This window comes from Psammomys obesus, unplaced genomic scaffold (assembly GCF_907164565.1).
Source record: "Psammomys obesus unplaced genomic scaffold, mPsaObe1.curated_primary_1811, whole genome shotgun sequence".
Lineage (NCBI taxonomy): Eukaryota > Metazoa > Chordata > Mammalia > Rodentia > Muridae > Psammomys > Psammomys obesus.
In genome coordinates, this window is record NW_026596040.1 from 14,710,436 (window position 1) to 14,727,984 (window position 17,549).

The 17,549-nt window shown below is 40.2% G+C and overlaps 1 protein-coding gene across 1 annotated transcript in view; it reads left to right on the plus strand.

Annotated features, from left to right (window-relative positions):
* The first annotated feature begins 1,208 nt into the window (after positions 1-1,208).
* Snx2 (sorting nexin 2) overlaps positions 1,209-17,549 on the plus strand; it is a 44,465-nt gene continuing 28,124 nt past the window's right edge. The window contains exons 1-2 of the mRNA XM_055622971.1: positions 1,209-1,366; positions 13,173-13,290. Of these exons, the coding sequence (XP_055478946.1) occupies positions 1,259-1,366; positions 13,173-13,290 (226 nt within the window). The 5' untranslated portion in view covers positions 1,209-1,258. The remainder of the gene's footprint in view (positions 1,367-13,172; positions 13,291-17,549) is intronic.

Here is a 17,549-nt window from a genome sequence, read left to right on the forward strand (position 1 = left end):
CCACGTGTCTTTACCTACTGAACCACTTTTTTTTTGGCTTTTTGAGACAGGGTTTTTCTGCGTAGCCTTGGCTGTCCTGGGCTCACTTTGTAGACTAGCCTGGCCTGGAACTCACAGAGATCCGCCTGCCTGTGCCCCCCATAGTGTTGGGATTACAGGAGCTGACATAACCTATAATACTGACATAACCTATAATACTGACATAACCTATAATCCAAACAAAAGAAACAAACAAACAAACAAACAAACAAAAAAAACCCCAAAACTCCCCCCCAAAGTGGGAATAAAATATTGTACAGTTAATGAAATTGCAGCAATATACCAATAACAATTTATTCAGGGTCCCTTTTTTGCATTGTTTATGTCTGTATTTTGTGAGACAGGATCTAATGTTGCCCAGGCTGGCCTGGAACTCCGGGAACTTCGAATCCTCCTGCTTCCCTCTCCCAAGTGTTGATAGACACAGGCCGTTACACCAGTTTTTGTTTGTTTGTTTGTTGTTTTGTTTTTGTTTTTTGAGGAAGGATTTCTGAGTGTAGCCCTGGCTGTTCTGGAACTCCATTTGTAGACCACACTGTCCTTGAACTCACCGAGATCTGCTTGCCTCTGCCTCTTAAGTGCTGGGATTAAAGGCTTGCGTCTCTGAGCACCAGGACTTTGCACCTGCTAGGCAGGCAGTGTGTTAATGAAGGGACGTGCCCACCCCAGGACCCTTTAATTATCTGAGGCTGCAGTAACAGGCAGCTACTGGCCATGTGGAGCTTTTTAGATAAAAATACATTAAAATGAAATTAGCATCTCAGTTCCTTATACTAGCCACATCCCAAGGTGTGTGTGCAGTACTGGACAGTACAGGGACAGAAAACTTCCATGAGTCACAAGTTCTTTTGGATCTCTCTGGTAACATTTCTTGCCCTGAATCTGTGTACAGGCCAAGCTCAAAGACTGGTGTCTAAGCTCTGCTACTTCCTAGTCCTGGAGTAACACGTATTAGATTTTTGTACTTTAAGTCTGGTCGGCACGCAGGTAGTAAGGATGCCAAAAATCCAGGCGAGGAGGCAGGAGGAGCGGCGAAGGGCGGGGCCAGCTCGGCGCTCCCGGGCAAGCCCTGCCTCCGCCGGGGCGGGGCCTCGGGGGCGGGCCCGAGGGGCGGGCCGGGAGGCGGGGCAGCCCGCGGGTCGGCGCGCCAGCCCTGCCTTGCGTGCTCACGTGACAGGTCCGCGAGGCCCCGCTCTTGCAGTCGTCCAGGCCAGCGAAGATGGCGGCCGAGAGGGAGCCTCCTCCGCTGGGGGACGTGAAGCCCACCGACTTCGAGGAGCTGGAGGACGGAGAGGACTTGTTCACCAGCACCGTCTCCACCCTCGAGGTGAGGCGGCCCCGCCGAGGAGGCCGCGCCGGGCGTCTCGCCTTTCCCCCGTGGCGGCTTGTCCCTCCCGGCCCCTGGGTTTGGCCAGGCCAGGTCCGGTGACACCTGTGACGCCGGCCGCACCTCAGGTGCCTACCGGGGGGCCGGGCTCGGCCTGGGTGGCCGGGTCCCGGGAGAGCAGCCTGCGGGCCTGGGAGCTGACCTCATCCTGCAGGCGCCGGGACCCGCGGACCGAACAGCCGAGCTTGCCGGCTCCCGGGCCTCCGTGTCTTGGGCGCCTCTTCCTCCAGGCAGGACGAGCTTGTCTCCGCTTCCCGGGCCGGCCCGGGGAGAGGTGCTCGTTTCTCTGCCCGCCGGAGGGTGTGCCCTGCCAGGGGAGAGCGGGGAAGTGCACGCTCAGTTGTCCGAGGGCCCCCGGGGAGGTGCGGGTGCGCTCTTCGCTGTCAGCGTCCTTCATGGACTGTTAGTTCTCTTGGAGCTAGGTAAGTGCATTTGAGTTAGGAGACTTCATCGAGGCTGGGGCTCGTGCAGCGCAGGCTGGATTCGAACTCAGTCGGTAACTGAGGATGGCTTCGAACCTCTAATCTTCCTGCCTCTTCCCTTTCCTAGTGCTGAGATTAGCCAACGTGAGCCACCGCTTAGGGACCACAGTGTTTGAAAAGTACTAACTCGAAGGAGTAGTCCAGGAAACTGGTTTTTAATTACCAGGGGAGAAACAGAAACAGATCTCCACTCCTTTTTCCTCTTTTTTCGCATGGTCAGCGATCTCTGTAGTTGACTGTTCCTGTTTTTGTCAGAGGAAACACTGAGTTTAGCTGTATTGGTCCGCCTTTTTCTAGTCACATTTGAATTGCTTTACATTGGGTAAGAGCACATACACCGGAAATCCTAATTTTAAGCATGTAAGCACCTTTCTCAGAAGATTGTTTACCCCAGCTGTAGTTTTTTTTTTTTTTAATTATATATATTTGGGGTGTGTGTGTGTGTGTGTGTGTGTGTGTATGTGTACCAGAGCTTGCTTATGAAAACCAAAGCACAACTTTTGGGGTTTGGTTTTCTACTTCCATCATTGTCAGGCTTGGTTGGCAAAGCACCTTTACCAGTTTAGCCATCTCACCAGCCCTCTACTTTCTTACAAAGTTTTGTAAGTTTATATGTTTATAAGTTTATATAGAATAAGCTTGGTTGGTCTGTTCAGTTCTGCACCAAATCAAATGGAAATAACTGTAAAACACCCATTATCTGAATTTCAATGACCAGAAATTGAAAACTTCAGGAAATATTCACCACTGACCACATGCTGTTCATTTTTATGTAGTGGGGAAGCCAAACCTCACTTCCCCACGGATTATAAATTCCTCAGATAGTGCCTTGATCACTGACATGTTCTAAACAAAATCTTTGGTATTTGTATCTTAATACAGCTAATGATGATTTAATTGCCAAAACCATCATCTTCTAAAATTAGTTAAAATTACTTTGCAGAATATATTTTTCTGGGCAGGGGGCGTGTCTTTGTAGCCCTTGATATGTTTTATGTAGCTTAACATGTGTTGAACATGACTGCAAGTCCTAAAAACCTCCATTGTTCTTCTTAGACACACTACACAGAATAAAAAGAACTATAGTCTGTATCAGAGAAAGTCTGCAGAGTTTTGTGATGAACAGATTTATCTTGGTTTATACACTTGAGAAAGTTGCAGAGAAAGTTGTTAAGTGGTTGTTGATTTAAACCCCTTTTCTCATGGATTCATTTTAAGAAAATGGTAGTGACTGTGAGAGTTTCAGATTCAGTTTAAATTTTTTCAGGTTATCATGCACAGTTCATCCTCACACTGAGGTGCAGAAGATTCCACAATATTCATGCACAGATGAATATACCTGGCTGGAATTCTGTATGGCTAACATATGCCTTTTTCCTTTTGAGACCAGATCTCTCTTTGTAGCCTGAATTGACGCAGAACTAATTCCTTTTGCCTGAGCCTGAATGCTCACATTACAAACAAGTACCACCATAGACCCCAAGTTGTGGCAGTCGCCTTTAGGCCCACCACTTGGGAAGCAGAGGCAGGTGGGTCTCTTGAGTTTGAGCCCAGCTTTGTTTACATTGTTCCAGGACAGCCAGGGTTACACAGAGAAACCCTGTCTTGAAAAACTAAAACAAACAAACAAGCAAACCCCCAACCCCCCCCCCCAAAAAAAAAAACACCACCTCTCTAGGTTATAGAGTGGTTCTTTTCTTGTACTTAGGTTGAACATGACATTCCTAGCCCTATATAGATGCTGTACTTACTCTGTTTCTGTAGGACACCATAGAGAACTAGTTATTATTTATTAATGTTGAGACAGGCTCCTACTGAATAGTTCTGGCTGATTTGGAACTTAGTATATAAATTAAACTGGCCTCTAACTCATAGAGAAACGCCCGCCTCTGTCTCCTGAATGCTGGGATTAAAGGTATACACCACTATGCCTGGCCTGTTAGCTTACTTGTTGATTGGAATGTTTGATTTCTTGTTTTTTGAGTTCTTTATATTGGATTTTAATCTTCTGTCTGATGTATAAGGATTTTTTCCTATTCTGTAGGTTGTCTCTTCACTTAATACATTTCCATTGCTGTGTAGAAGCGTTTTAATTTTCTGAAATCTCATTTGTAAGTTGTTAGTATTGTTTTCTGAATTAGCGGTGTCCTTTTCAGAAAGTCCTTATTGTGCCAGCATTTCCCCTATTTTTCCTCTAATAGTTTCAGAGCTTCAGGTCTTGTATTAGGCTCTTTTTGTGCGATACGTGTGTGTGTGTGTGTGTGTGTGTGTGTGTGTGTGTGTGTGTGTGTAATAGCCCTGGCTGTCCTGGACTCTCTTTGTAGACCACGCTGGCCTCAAACTCACAAATCGGCGTACCTCTGCTTCCCCATGTATTAGGATCTTTAATGCATTTGGAGTTGACTTTTGTACAAGGTGAGAAATAGAGATCCACTTTTGTTCTTTAACACATGGATAGCCACTTTTCCAATCCCATTTGTTGAAGAGGCGTCTTTTCAGTTGTGTATATTTTGGACATCCTTGTTGAAAATCTGGTGGTTGGGAGCTGGTGAGATGGCTTAGAGTGTAAAGATACTTGCCATCAAGCCCGATGACCACAGTTCAGTTCCCAAGGAGGGAACCAATTCTCTACACATTGCCCTCTGACCTCTGTGCCTGCTATGGCATGCAAGTGCCCCTCATCCCCTCAATAAATGTAAACTTAAAAATTTGTGTGTGTGTGTGTGTGCTTGTTTGTTTGTTTGTTTATTTATTTATTTATTTTTGGAGACAGGGTTTCTCTGTGTAGTCTTGGCTGTCCTGGACTCACTTTGTAAACCAGGCTGGCCTCGAATGCACAGACATCTGCCTGCCCCTGCCTCCCTGGGTGCTGAGATTATAGGTGTGTGCTATGGTGCCTGACTTAAAAAATTATTTTTTAAATAAGATGGCTCTAGTTGCACGGATTAATAACTGGGTCCTCTATTTTATTCCATTGCTGTACATGCTTGCTTTTTGCTAGTACCATGTTTTACACTATAACTTGAAATCAGGTATGACTGCAGTATTGCTCTCTGCTTTCCTTTCAGTATGTTAATGCTTCCATGTGAATCTCATTGTCCTTTATATTTCTGTAAAGGATCTTGCTGGAGTTTTGTTAGGGATTGCATTGAAGGTATAGATTGCCTTTTGAAAGCTGAAGAGCCGGGCAAGGTGACACACACCTGTAATCCCATCACTCTGGGAGGCAGAGGCAGGTGGATCTCAATGAGTTTGAGGCCAGCCTGGTCTACAAAAGTGAGTCCAGGACAGCCAAGGCTACACAGAGAAACCCTGGCTTGAAAAAAAACCAAGGAAGGAAGGTAGACCAGTCTTCATAATAGTAATTCTGTTGATCTGTGAGTGTGGGAAGTCATCTCATTTCCTGGTGTCTTCAGATCTGTTTCTTCACTGGTTTTATATTTTTTTGTAGTGGTCATTTACTTCCTTGGCTAGGTTTATTCTAAGATATGTTTATATTTACTTATTTATTTGTAGAGAATTGTAATGGGACTTTTTCATGGTTTCTTGCTTAGCATTTTTGTTATTAGTAAGTAGGAAAACTGCTGATTTTACTATGTCAGTTTCTCTTGGCATATTGCTGGAAATGTTTATCAGATCCAAAAAATTTTCTGGTAGAGTCTATTAAATAAAATTGTATCATCTGCAAATAAAGATAATTGATATCTTTTCTATTTGTATTTCTTTTATTTCATTCTCTTGACTTACTGACTTACTGTTCCAGCCAGGACTTCAAGCACTGCACTGAATAGGAATATTAGAGTAGATGTTCTTGCTGTTCCTGATATTAGTAGAAGTGCTTTGAGTTTATCTCCAGTTAGTGTGATGTTGACTATAGACTTGTTGTATGTAGCCTTTGTTATGTTGAGATATGTTCCTTCCATTGTTAGTCTCTTTGAGCTTTTATCATGGAGGATTTTGTCAAAAGCCTTTTTTTTGCATCTGTTGAAATGATCTTGTGACATCTTTCCTGCGTCTATTCATGTGATATGTAACATTTTCTATCTCTGCATCACTAAAATGAAGCCAACTTGATCATGATTAATTACTTTTTTGAGAGAAAATTATGTGTATGTGTGCCTGAGTATATGTATGTACACTGTATGCAGAAGAAGAAGGTGTTGGATTCCCTGGAACTGGAGTTATAGACAGTTGTGAGCCATCATGTGGGTGCTGGGAATTGAACTTGGGTCTTTGGAAAGAGTAAGTACTCTTAATTAGTGAGCCATTTTTCCAGCCTGAATTATCTTTATCTGTTTTTTTTTTTTTCCTGCATTTATGTACATATACTCTGTGCATAGCTGGTGCCTTAGCAGAAGGCATCTGGAATAACTAGAATTACAGGTAGTCGTGAGCCATCAATTGGGTGCTGGTGGACCCTGGGTTCCTTTGCAGGAGTAACGTGCTCATATGTAACCTGTGTTTGAGCCATCTCTCCTATCCCTGAATTACCTTTTTTGATGTGATCTTGAATTTGATTTGCAAGTATTTTGTTGATGTATGTGTCTATTTTCATCAGGGAGACCAGTCTGTAATTTTCTCTTTTTGTTGTTGTGACTTTGTCTGGTTATGGCATCAAGATAACGCTGCAGTCATAAGAGTGTGGAAGAATGTGCGTTCTTCTTTTTTGTGGAATACTTTGAGTATGATTATTGTTGATTCTTCTTAAAAGTTTGCTCAAGTCTGTAGTGGAATGCATCTGTAGCTGAATGTTTAGTTGTAAGATTTTTATTTTTTTTAAGATTTATTTATTTATTTTGTATACAGTGTTCTGCCTGCAGGCCAGAAGAGAGCACCAGATCTCATAGATGGTGTGAGCCACCATGTGGTTGCTGGGATTTGAATTCAGAACCTCTAGAAGAGCAACCACTGCCCTTAACCTCTAAGCCATCTCTCCAGCCCTAGGTGGAAGATTTTTATTACTCTTTAAGTCTTGCTTGTTATAGACCTGGTTATATTTTAGTTTAACTTCAGTCAGTCATATGCACCTAGAAATCAATATCCTTTTGGTTTTCAAATTTAGTAGAATATTTGAAACTTAAAAATGATTTATTTTTATTATTTTTATGTGTCTGTGCATGTGAGTGAATGCTCCATTTATGTGGGTTCCTATGAAGGCCAGAAGAGAACATGAGATATCTTAGAATCTGGAGTTATCGGCCTTGTAACCCACCAGACATGGGTTCTAGAAGGACAGCAAGTATTGTTCTCTAGTCCGAAAGTACATATCTTTAGTGTATATCCTTATGATTTTATGACTAATTATTTTTCACTGTATTGGGGTTTGGGGTGTGTGCTACGTACAGTGCATGTGTGGCAGACAGGATGAATTTTGGGAATTGATCTCATTATGTAGGCACTGAGCTTTCATTAGGTAGGTTGTGGGACTTGGCTGAGAGCCCTTTACCTGCTGAGTCATCTCTCACCAGCCCAGTTTTCCCTATTTTCATTGGTTTTTGTTGGAATCTCTACCTTTCTCTACCTTTTCATCTCTAATTTTATTAATTTTGTTTACTCCTGTTCCTTTAGTTTGACAAAATGTTTATTAATCTTAGTATCTTTTCAAAGAATCATCATTGCTGGGTTTGGTTTTTTTTGGTTTTTGTTTTTATATTTTAAAAAATGTCTATGTCATTTATTTCCTGATATTATTTCTTGTCATATATGAACTTTGGGTTTGCCTTGTTCTTGTTTTTCCAGGGTACTAAGGTTGTATGAGAGCCCTCTGATTTTTTTTAATATAGGCACTGGTAATTATGGACTTTCCTCTTAGGACTGCTTTCATTATATTCCATAGGTTTTGATATGTTCTCTTCATTTTCATTCAATTCTAGGAATGTAAAATTTTTTTTCCTTCTTGATTTCTTTAGAGACTCATTTATCGTACAGTTGAGTATTGTTTAATTTCCTTGAGTTTATATATTTTCTGTAGCTTTTGATTTCTGTCTTTATTACATTGTAGCCAGATTGGCAACATTAAAAAGTTATTTCAGTTTTTCCCTCTTTGTGTCCTAATAGGGTCTATTTTAGAGAAAGTTAACTGAGAAGAATGAGTATTCTGTAATATTTGAGTGAAAAGTTCTGTAGATGTTTTTCAGATTCCTTGATCTGTGATGTCACTTAACTCTGGCTTTTAACAACCAACCTACCTTCCTTCCTCCTTCCTTCCTTCCTTCCTTCCTTCCTTCCTTCCTTCCTTCCTTCCTTCCTTCCTTCCTTCCTTTATACTTTTTATTATAATTTATTCACTTTGAAAAATTATTTATTTATGTAGTTGATTTTTTTTCTTTTTTTGAGACAAAGTTTCTCTGTGTAGCTCTGGCTGTCCTACAATTCACCCTGTCCTGGAACTCTGCCTGCCTCTGAGTGCTGGGATTAAAGGCATGGTTGACTGCAGCCTGGTTTTGTTTTTATTTTTAAGTTCTCTCTTTCTCTCTCTCTCTCTCTGTATCAGGATGTACATAGTTGTACCCACCACAGTACAGGTGGTGTAGAGCTAAGTGAACAACTTTGTGGAATTGATTCTCCCCTTCCACATTTGAGTGTTTGTTGTTACTTGTTTTGGTGGGATGACCTACCTGATTGTTGAGTGTAGAATATTAATGTCACCACTATTGTTTTAGGGTTAATTTGATCTTTTACCTAGTAGCATTTGTTGTATGAATTGGGTGTACCCATGTTCTGTGTACATCTTTAAATTGTAAAGTCTTCTTAGTGGATTGCTCCCTCATCATTATGAAGAGACGGTTTTTACCTTTTGCTTTGAAGTCTGTTTTGTCAGATGTTAGCAGTGTGAGACATTTACTTCCTGTTTTTCTTTCCTTGGAATATGTTTTTTTTCCATACTTTTCACTCTGAAGTTTCATTTGTCTTTGATGGTGAAGCACATTTCTTGGATGCAGCAAATAGATGAGCCCTGTTTGTTTGTTTGTTTGTTTGTTTGTTTTATAATGTATGTGGGTATTTTGCCCACATATATAGCATATATATCCTCATATCACATTCAGGCATAGTGCCCACAGAGTCCAGAGGAGATAGTTGACTCTTATGGAAGTGGAGTTACAGGTGATTGTGAGCTACCTGATGATGTGGGTGCTGGGAACTGAGCCCAGGTTCTCTGTAAGAGCAGCAAGTACTCTTATCCACCTAACCATCTCTGCAGCCTTGATTTTTAAGTTAAAAAAATCTGTGTGTATGTGCATGCATACCTGTGTACGCATGGGGAACTTGGAAAAATAATTTTCCTCCCTCTAGTATTACATACATTTAAGAATAAAACTCAAGTTGACAGACTTGGTGACAAGTGTGTATACCTGCTGAGGCATTATGTCTACCCACTGATTTTATAATGCAGGTACTTGTATAAACTCCTCTTAGGACTGCTTTTATTGTATCACAGGTTTTTAGTATGCTGAATTTTCATTTGATTTTTAGGAATTTTTTTTTTGGGGGGGGGGTGTTACTGAGACAGGGTCTCGGCCCAGCCCAGCCTCAAATTTGCTAGATAGACCTTGAACTTGTAATCCTCTTGCTTCTACCTCCAAAGTACTAGGATTACAGGTCTATGCCACCACGTCTAGTTTATGCATTGATGGGTCTTAAAATCCAGTTCCTTGTGCATGCTAGGAAGTACTTGCCCAATTGAAGCTTGGTCCCAGCCTATTTTTGATATTTTTTGATGACCCATCCATTATTTGATAGTGTGTTTTTCAGTTTCCATAGTGAATTTTATAGCTGTTGATTTCTATTTTATTCCATTCTTATCTGGAAGGCAAAAATTGTTTTCCTGTATTTGTTAAGACTTGTGCCTTGATATAGAGAAAGTTCCATGGGCTGGTTGGTGAGAGTAGGATGTTGGTGTTATTCACTTACTATTTTGGAGTTAATCTCTAACCTTATAGGTCTAGTATTATGTAAAACTGGGCACACCCATGTTCTGTGCAGTTGTATTCTTGATGGATTGTTTTCTTAATCACTATGAAGTGATTTTCCTTATCTCTCTGGATTAGTTGAATTCAGACTCTGTTTTGTCAGATCAACAATGACATCTGCTTACTTTTAAGTTCAATTTGTTTGGAATACCTTTATCCCTTCACTCCAAGGTTTTACTCTATCTTTGATGAGATTCATTTCTTAGAGGCAGTAAATAAAATGGTTCTTGTTTTTAATCCAGTGTGCTAGTTTCTATCTTAAAGTTTTGTTTGTTTTTTTTTTATCATGTGTGTTTGTGTGTGTGTGTGTTTGTGTGTTGGGGAGAGGGTGACAGAAAGAGTGAGAGGTAGGGGGAGAGGGGGAGAGCCCATTTACGGCTGTGTCATGGACTTCATAAAACTGATCTTAAGGGTGTTTAGTCTTGGTTTTACTTCCAAAGATGTGCCTAGCCCTTGGTAGTCTAGCTGTTACTGTGGTGATAGTAGGGGGACACATACCTCATGGTTGCCGCTAACGTTGAGAGCTCTACTGATCAGCTGGACACCAGTCACAGTCGTTTCTGCCTGCTTTTACAAAGATTATACCTGGCTTAATAAATTCTTTATAGCAGTTGTCTCTTGTAGGAATAGACATTTTGTGCTGTTCTGTTTTCTTTTACCGTCACACTAATGGGGCTTCTAATCCTTTATCTCACCTGGAAGCCCTGTTTGTTTGTTGTTGTTTTGTGTGTGTGCAGTTTATGGGGGTTGGTTGTCTCTACCATGTGGGTGCTAAGGCTTAAACTCAGGTCATCAGGCTTGTCAGCAAGCATCCTACCCACTGAGCCATCTTGCTAGTCTTTTTGAGAAGGTCTCATTTATGTAGGTAGCCTAGGATGGCTGTAGACTCTCAGCAGTTCTGTCTCTGCCTCGAAAGTGTTGGCATTGCAAGCATGAGCCATCAAGCTTGGCTGTACCTGATTTTTCTAAACAGCATTGTTAAGGTACAGCTCATGTACTATATGGTTCACCCATTTGTGTGTACATTTGAGTTTTTAGTTTAGTGAGATATGTGTATCTATTAACAAAGTCAGTTTTTTTTAGGATTTTCATTATTTTAGAAAAAAATTTTGTGCCCTTAAAATGTCCAATTTTTCCACCCTCTAACCTTAACATAGCAATTAATCTATCTATATAGATTTCCCGGTTGTGGAGTTTGAATGAGTAGAATCACAGTGTGTGTGTGTGTGTGTGTGTGTGTGTGTGTGTGTGTGTGTGTGTGTCTGTTTGTGTTTGTTTTAAATGCTTTTTCTCTACTCAGCTTTCAAGGGGAGAGAGATGTTATCACAGTGCACTATATACAATTATGGCAGTGTCAATAAATAAAAATAGGATCTTGTCTTGTAGCCTCTGCCTCCAGAAAGTACTGAGATTACCAGCATGCATCACCATGCCAGAAGATGAATGATATTAAAAGATAATTAAAGGGCTATGGATGTGGTGAAGTAGAAGAGTATTTACCAGGCTTGTGTACAGGGCCTGAGGCTCAATATCTACCACCACGAAAACAAAAAGATCATTCATCCTACAAAATGTTTACTAACCACAAAAGAAAAAAAAAAATAATAAAACAGTTCTGCCCTATGAAATTAAGAAATTGTGTTGTAGGTCTACTATTAATGTAGAAAGGTAAGCCATAGACTGGCTGAAAGTACCTGTAATTTAAATCTGACTCCCCCTCCCCAACAAACCCTTTTATCTAAAATAAATAAAGAACCTTTACCAGCTGGGTGATGGTGGCACACACCTTTTCTCAGCTCTCTGGAGGCAGAGGCAGGAAGATCTCTGAGTTCAGGGTCATCCTGATGTACATGGTGAGTTTCAGGATAGCCAGGGCTACACAGAGAAATGTCAAAAGAAAGCACAAAATAAACCCTCTGTCTGTCTGTCTGTCTGTGTGTCTGTCTATCTATCTATCTATCTATCTATCTATCTATCTATCTATCTATCTATGTATCTATCTAAATTACAGAATGCTTGAGACCTGTGTCATTTAATCTTGCCACTCAATGGGATTTAGAATCACCGTGGAACAGTATCTCTGGGTATATCTTTGGGTAGTTCATCTAGATTAGGTTAATTATAGTGGGAAACCATATTATAATAAGTGATTTACTACATACAAATCTGTACAGTACAGAAGAGTTTCATATAGGGTATAACATTAAGTAGAAAAAACAGCTAGGTATGAGAGAGTCCCATAATCCCAGAATTTGGGACGGTGAGGCAAGAGGGTTTCAGTTTCTATATCTGCCTGTCTATATCTACATAGTCAAACCTTATTAGAAAAGAGAAGAGTAATTAATCTTCCAGGGGTGTAGAGCACATCTACAAGTTCATGGGAGGCTAAGGCATGAGGATTGAGTTCAAGTCCATCCTGGGCTACAGTACCTATGAAGAGACCCCTTGTCTCAAGGGAAAAAAAAAGGTATTTTCAGAGATGAAATAATTTTAGTTTGGAGAATGAAGAATCTTAGGAATGGCTGCATTCATACATGATTCATCTAGTATTAAATCTGTGCATACCACAGCACACTTTTAGAGATCAGGAGACTTCTGTAATCAGTTCTCTCAGAGTCAGGCTTGGTAGTAAAGAGCCTTTGTGGTTGAGTCATCTCACAGGTTCTATTTTTATTTTGATTTATTTGAGGCAGGGTCTCAAGCTAGTCTTGAACTTATAGTAATTTGTTAGGGATGACTTTGAATTCTTGGTTTTTCAAGACAGGGTTTCTCTGGACCAGGACATATAGACCAGGCTGGCCTCGAACTCATGGACATCTGCCTGCTTCTGCCTTCCAAAGTGCTGGGATTAAAGCCATCTGCCACCACTGAACTCGTAATCTTTTTGCCTGTCTCCCAAATTCTGGTAGACCAGGTATAAACTCTGGGGTACCAGGTGAAAACCACCATGTGCATCTTAATTTTCCTATTTTAAGGCAGGCTTTGGACTTTGATATATCTGCCCCAGTGCAAAAATAACTATGACCATTAAAAAAAAAAAGCGCTGACTCATAAAATCAAGGGATTTGTTCTGAGTTTGCTTGTATTGTGAATATATATGGTTTTGCTAATAACTAAGTATGAATTAGTCTCTAAAAGGATGATATTTGAGCTATGTGACTGTTGAGCAAAGGGGATACATTAAAGTGTATTTTAAACCTTAGGAAATATAAATAGCTGCTCTTTTCCTCTCTAATTAAAAATGAAAAGTAATTAAGCATCCCAATCTATTGTCTATTATTGTTCTTTTAACAGTCAAGTCCATCATCTCCTGAACCAGCCAGTCTTCCTGCAGAAGATATTAGTGCAAACTCCAATGGCTCCAAACCTGTAGAAGTCATGCTAGACGATGACAGAGAAGACCTTTTCGCAGGTAATTGTTATCACAGTTTTTTTTTTTTTTTTGTTTTTTTTAAGTAAGAGCCAGTTATAATATGTATGCTGTTAGAAAATACTAAGGTAACTGAAATTCTGTGTCTTAATAGGAACTCATTCTGTAACACCTTAGAAAGTGAATCACAACATGGCTGATACCTGTAATCTTAGCATTTGGGAGACTGAGGTGTGAGGATTGCTGAGTTCAAGGTCAGCCCAGTTTATAGAGTGAGACCTGTAACCAACCCAAAATAAACAAAGACTTAACAAGATAGGAACAGGGTAGTTAGGTCATTCTGTAAGAAATACCTACAGACCTTTAGGAAAAGAAAACATGCCCTTTATTTTGAAGCATTTGAGAACAGTGTGTGTGGTATTGGCCGTACCTTGGGAGGTAGCGTTGATGTGTTCTTTTTGTTATTGTTGTTGCTTACAAGTTGTCACAAAGCAAAATCATAGTATGAATTCAAGAATCACTGTATGGGTGCTAGAGAGATGCCTCAGGAGCTCTCCTGGAGGACCCAGTTTGTTTCCAAGCACCCACATAGTAGCTCACAGCCATCTGTTAACTCCAGTTCCCAGGGAGCTGATGCCTTCTTCTGGTGTCTGGTGGTACCAGGAACACATGTGGTACATAGACATACATGCAGGTAAAACACCCACACACATAAAAAATAAGGAAGAATCACTGTGTGGTTTAGGTTTGTTGTTCGAGGAGTTGATGGTTGAGTCTGTTTTGGATATAAGGATAGAATCTGGTACACTTCATTCTAACTTAAGAAATGCTTGATTCATAACTGTGTCTTAAAATTAATTTAAGGTATAAGTTAATATTTTAATATTGAAAAGTAAAAATTAAAATTTTAATATTGGTACAAAATTAAAATAGATATTTTTGTATTTTTAAAAGATTTTATTTATTTAGATATTTTATGATATGGGTACTTTTTTTGCATGTACATCTGCACACCACAAGATGGCATTATACAGTTGTGAGCTACCATGTGGGTGCTGGGAATTGAACTCAGAACCTTTGGAAAAGCAGTGAGTACTCTTAATCACTGAGCCATCTCTCCAGCCCCTAATATTTTTGTATTTAGCAACATGATTTATTAAATAGGCTTTTATTGAGTTTTACTGTTGCCAACTTTTGTAGTGGTCCATATTCAAATTCTGTACCCCTTGGTACAAGTATGCTTGAAGGTACAATTCTTCATTACAAAAGTCCATGTACTTTCCAGCTTGAGAGCCTGTGGCAGAAGATTGTTGAGAATGTGAGGCCAACCTGAGCCATATAATGAATAACAGATCAGGGAAGAAAGGAAGGAATGAATAAATGAACAACAATGTATTGTCAGTTTTTGTTTAAAACTAAATAATTTGGGGCTAGTGAGAAGAAATCAGTGGGTGAAGTTCTGTCTGTACTATCCTGACTATACTTGAGTTTGATCTGGTGACCCCTCAGAAGTGAGAGAACTGACTCCTGAAAGTTGTCCTCTGACCTCTACATGTACTCTGTGGCATTCCTGCACAGCCACACACAAATCATACAGCAATTTGAAATTTAAATTGTAAATAAAATAATTTTTATGTTTTACAGTTTAACTTAGCTGTGTTTTATAATGACATCTTAGTTGATGTAAGACATTTTTGTGTAAGTAATACTGCACTTGGTTCATATTTATAATGCATTTAATGGGATCTCTTTTCATATAGAAGAATATGATGAAGAGAATGCCTGAATCTTGAGAAAAATCGATGTTTATTCACACTCAAGTTATAGCTCTATATCTTCCTTAACCTTTAAGCTGAATCCTCCGTATTTGCAATTTAAAGTCTGAACATCAACACACTTCAGTCCCAGAACTTAGGAGGTGGCGTCTGCAGAATCAGATGGATCTCAGTAACATGAGTTAGAGATTTCATGAGACCTTGTCTTAAAGACCAAACACACAACCTTAAATATAGCAGAGGTAGGCGGATGGATCTCTGTGATTTTGTAGCCAGGAACTCTGGACGACAGAGTTCCAGGATAGCCAGGAATACACACAGAAACCCTATCTTGAAAAGCCAAAACCAAACAACAACAAACAGCAACAACAAAACAAATTTAAGGCAGACCATCAGTATGTTGAATCTAAGCTGAGCCACTTGATTTCTTCTTCCATATTAGCTGCTTAGATCATGCTTAGCCTTACTTTAAGTTCCTAGTCCATTGCTGTTGAAGCAGCTACTAGTTCAAGCAAGCAAAACCTTGCGTCAATGTAGTAAAATATGATTGAAAAGCTTTGAGTGGTTTAAACTAGTGTTTTCTCAGTCTTTCTAATGCTGCGACCCTTTAAAACACAGTTCCTCATGTTGTACTGACCCCTAACCATTAAATTATTTCGGTGGTACTTTATAACTGCAGTTTTGCTACTGCTATGAATTACAATGTAAATATCTGATATGCAGCCCTGTTGGGAACCTCTGAGTTCAAAATGATGTCAGTGGAATTCATTATTGTTTGTGTGTCTTGCTGTAGCCATGCTTCCTTGGGAGTTCATGGGGCCTGATGGGGCTGTGCTGCTTATACTCATGTTGATGCCTTGATCCTTTATAAACTCATACTTTGGTTTCTTTTTTTTTTAAAGATTTATTTATGTTGATGTGTACTAGTGTTTTGTCTGCACTTATATATGTGTACCAGGTGTATGTAGTGCCTGTAGAGGCTGGAAGAGTAGATTCCCTGGGACTGGAGGTATGGATGACTGTGAGCTGCCATGTGGTTTCTGGGAAATGAACCTGAGCCCTCTGGAAGAGCTGCCAGTGCTCTTAACCACTGAACCATCTCTCCTGCCTATCGCACCTAGTTTTGATGCACTGCTTTTTACTTTCTCATACTGTTGACTTGTGTGTGTGTGTGTGTGTGTGTGTGTGTGTGTGTGTGTGTGTGTGTGGTGGGTTTTGTTGTTGTTGTTTGAGACAGAGTTTCTCTTTGTAACCTTGGCTCACCTGGAACTCTCTATGTAAACCAGGCTGGCCTTGAACTCTTGACACCCACCTGCCTCTGCCTCTCAAGTGCTGGGATTAAAGGCATGTGCCACCACCACCTGACATGTTTTTTGTTGTTGTTTTGTTTTGTTTAGACAGGAGTCTGACTATGTAGATCAGACCTCAAACTCAGAAATCTACCTAACTGCCTACCAGTATTGACTATTTTAATCTCTTTAGTTTGTTTACTTTTCTTTTCTTTTCTTTTTTCTTTTCTCTTTTCTTTCCTCTCCTCTCCTCTCCTCTCCTCTCCTCTCCTCTCCTCTCCTCTCCTCCCCTCCCCCCCCCTCCCCTCCCCTCCCCTCCCCTCCCCTCCCTTCCCCTCCCTTCCCCTCCTCTCCTCTCCTCTCCTCTCCTCTCTTTTGCTTGTTTTTGGAGACAGGGTTATTCTGTGTAGCTTTGGCAGTCCTGCACTTACTTTGTAGACTATGTTGACCTTGAACTCACAGAGATCCACCTGTCTATGCTTCCCCAAGTGCTGGAATTACAGGTGTGCACCACTACACCCTGCTTTAAATTTTTTCTTTTTAAATTTATTTGGGTGCAGTTATGTGTGTTGTACATACCATAGCACATGTATGGAGGTTAGAGGATCATTTGTAGAAGGTAGCTCTCTATCAATCATGTAGGTCCCAAGGATCAAACTCAAATTGTCAGGCTTGCTGGAAAGCACCTTTATCCAATGAGCCATTCTCTGACGCTGTTTTCATTTCTTTTTCTTTCTTTTTTTAATTTTTTTTTAAAGAGTAATAAATGCCAGCAGTTTTCAAAGACTTTTAGTTTGTTCCTCAGGGTCATATGTAGTCTGTTGTATCTGTAGCTTATTTTTTTCCCTTTGTTTACCATAGTTTGGAAGACTTTAGTTATTAAAATTTTTCTTTTAATTCAAAAATATAAAGAAATTCATACCAGTTATCTTGTCAACATGAAATAGTCTAAATAGTTTGATAAGATGTCAGCCTGTGTAATTTCAACTTGACTGCTTAAAGTGACTCATTGACCACAATTACTGTTTTTCCTAAATCCTAAGAATACAGAAACCTTAGGCTGAAAACCAGTAGTTGATCTCTTGTTTGCCTTATAATTACATCTTCCTCTTTTGGTATCATATTTATAAGCCTGAAGGACTGTTTTGTGTTGGGTTTACTGTTAGATTTCACTGTCTTGGCCTTCTTCTCCTTCTCCTTCTCCTTCTCCTTCTCCTTCTCCTTCTCCTTCTCCTTC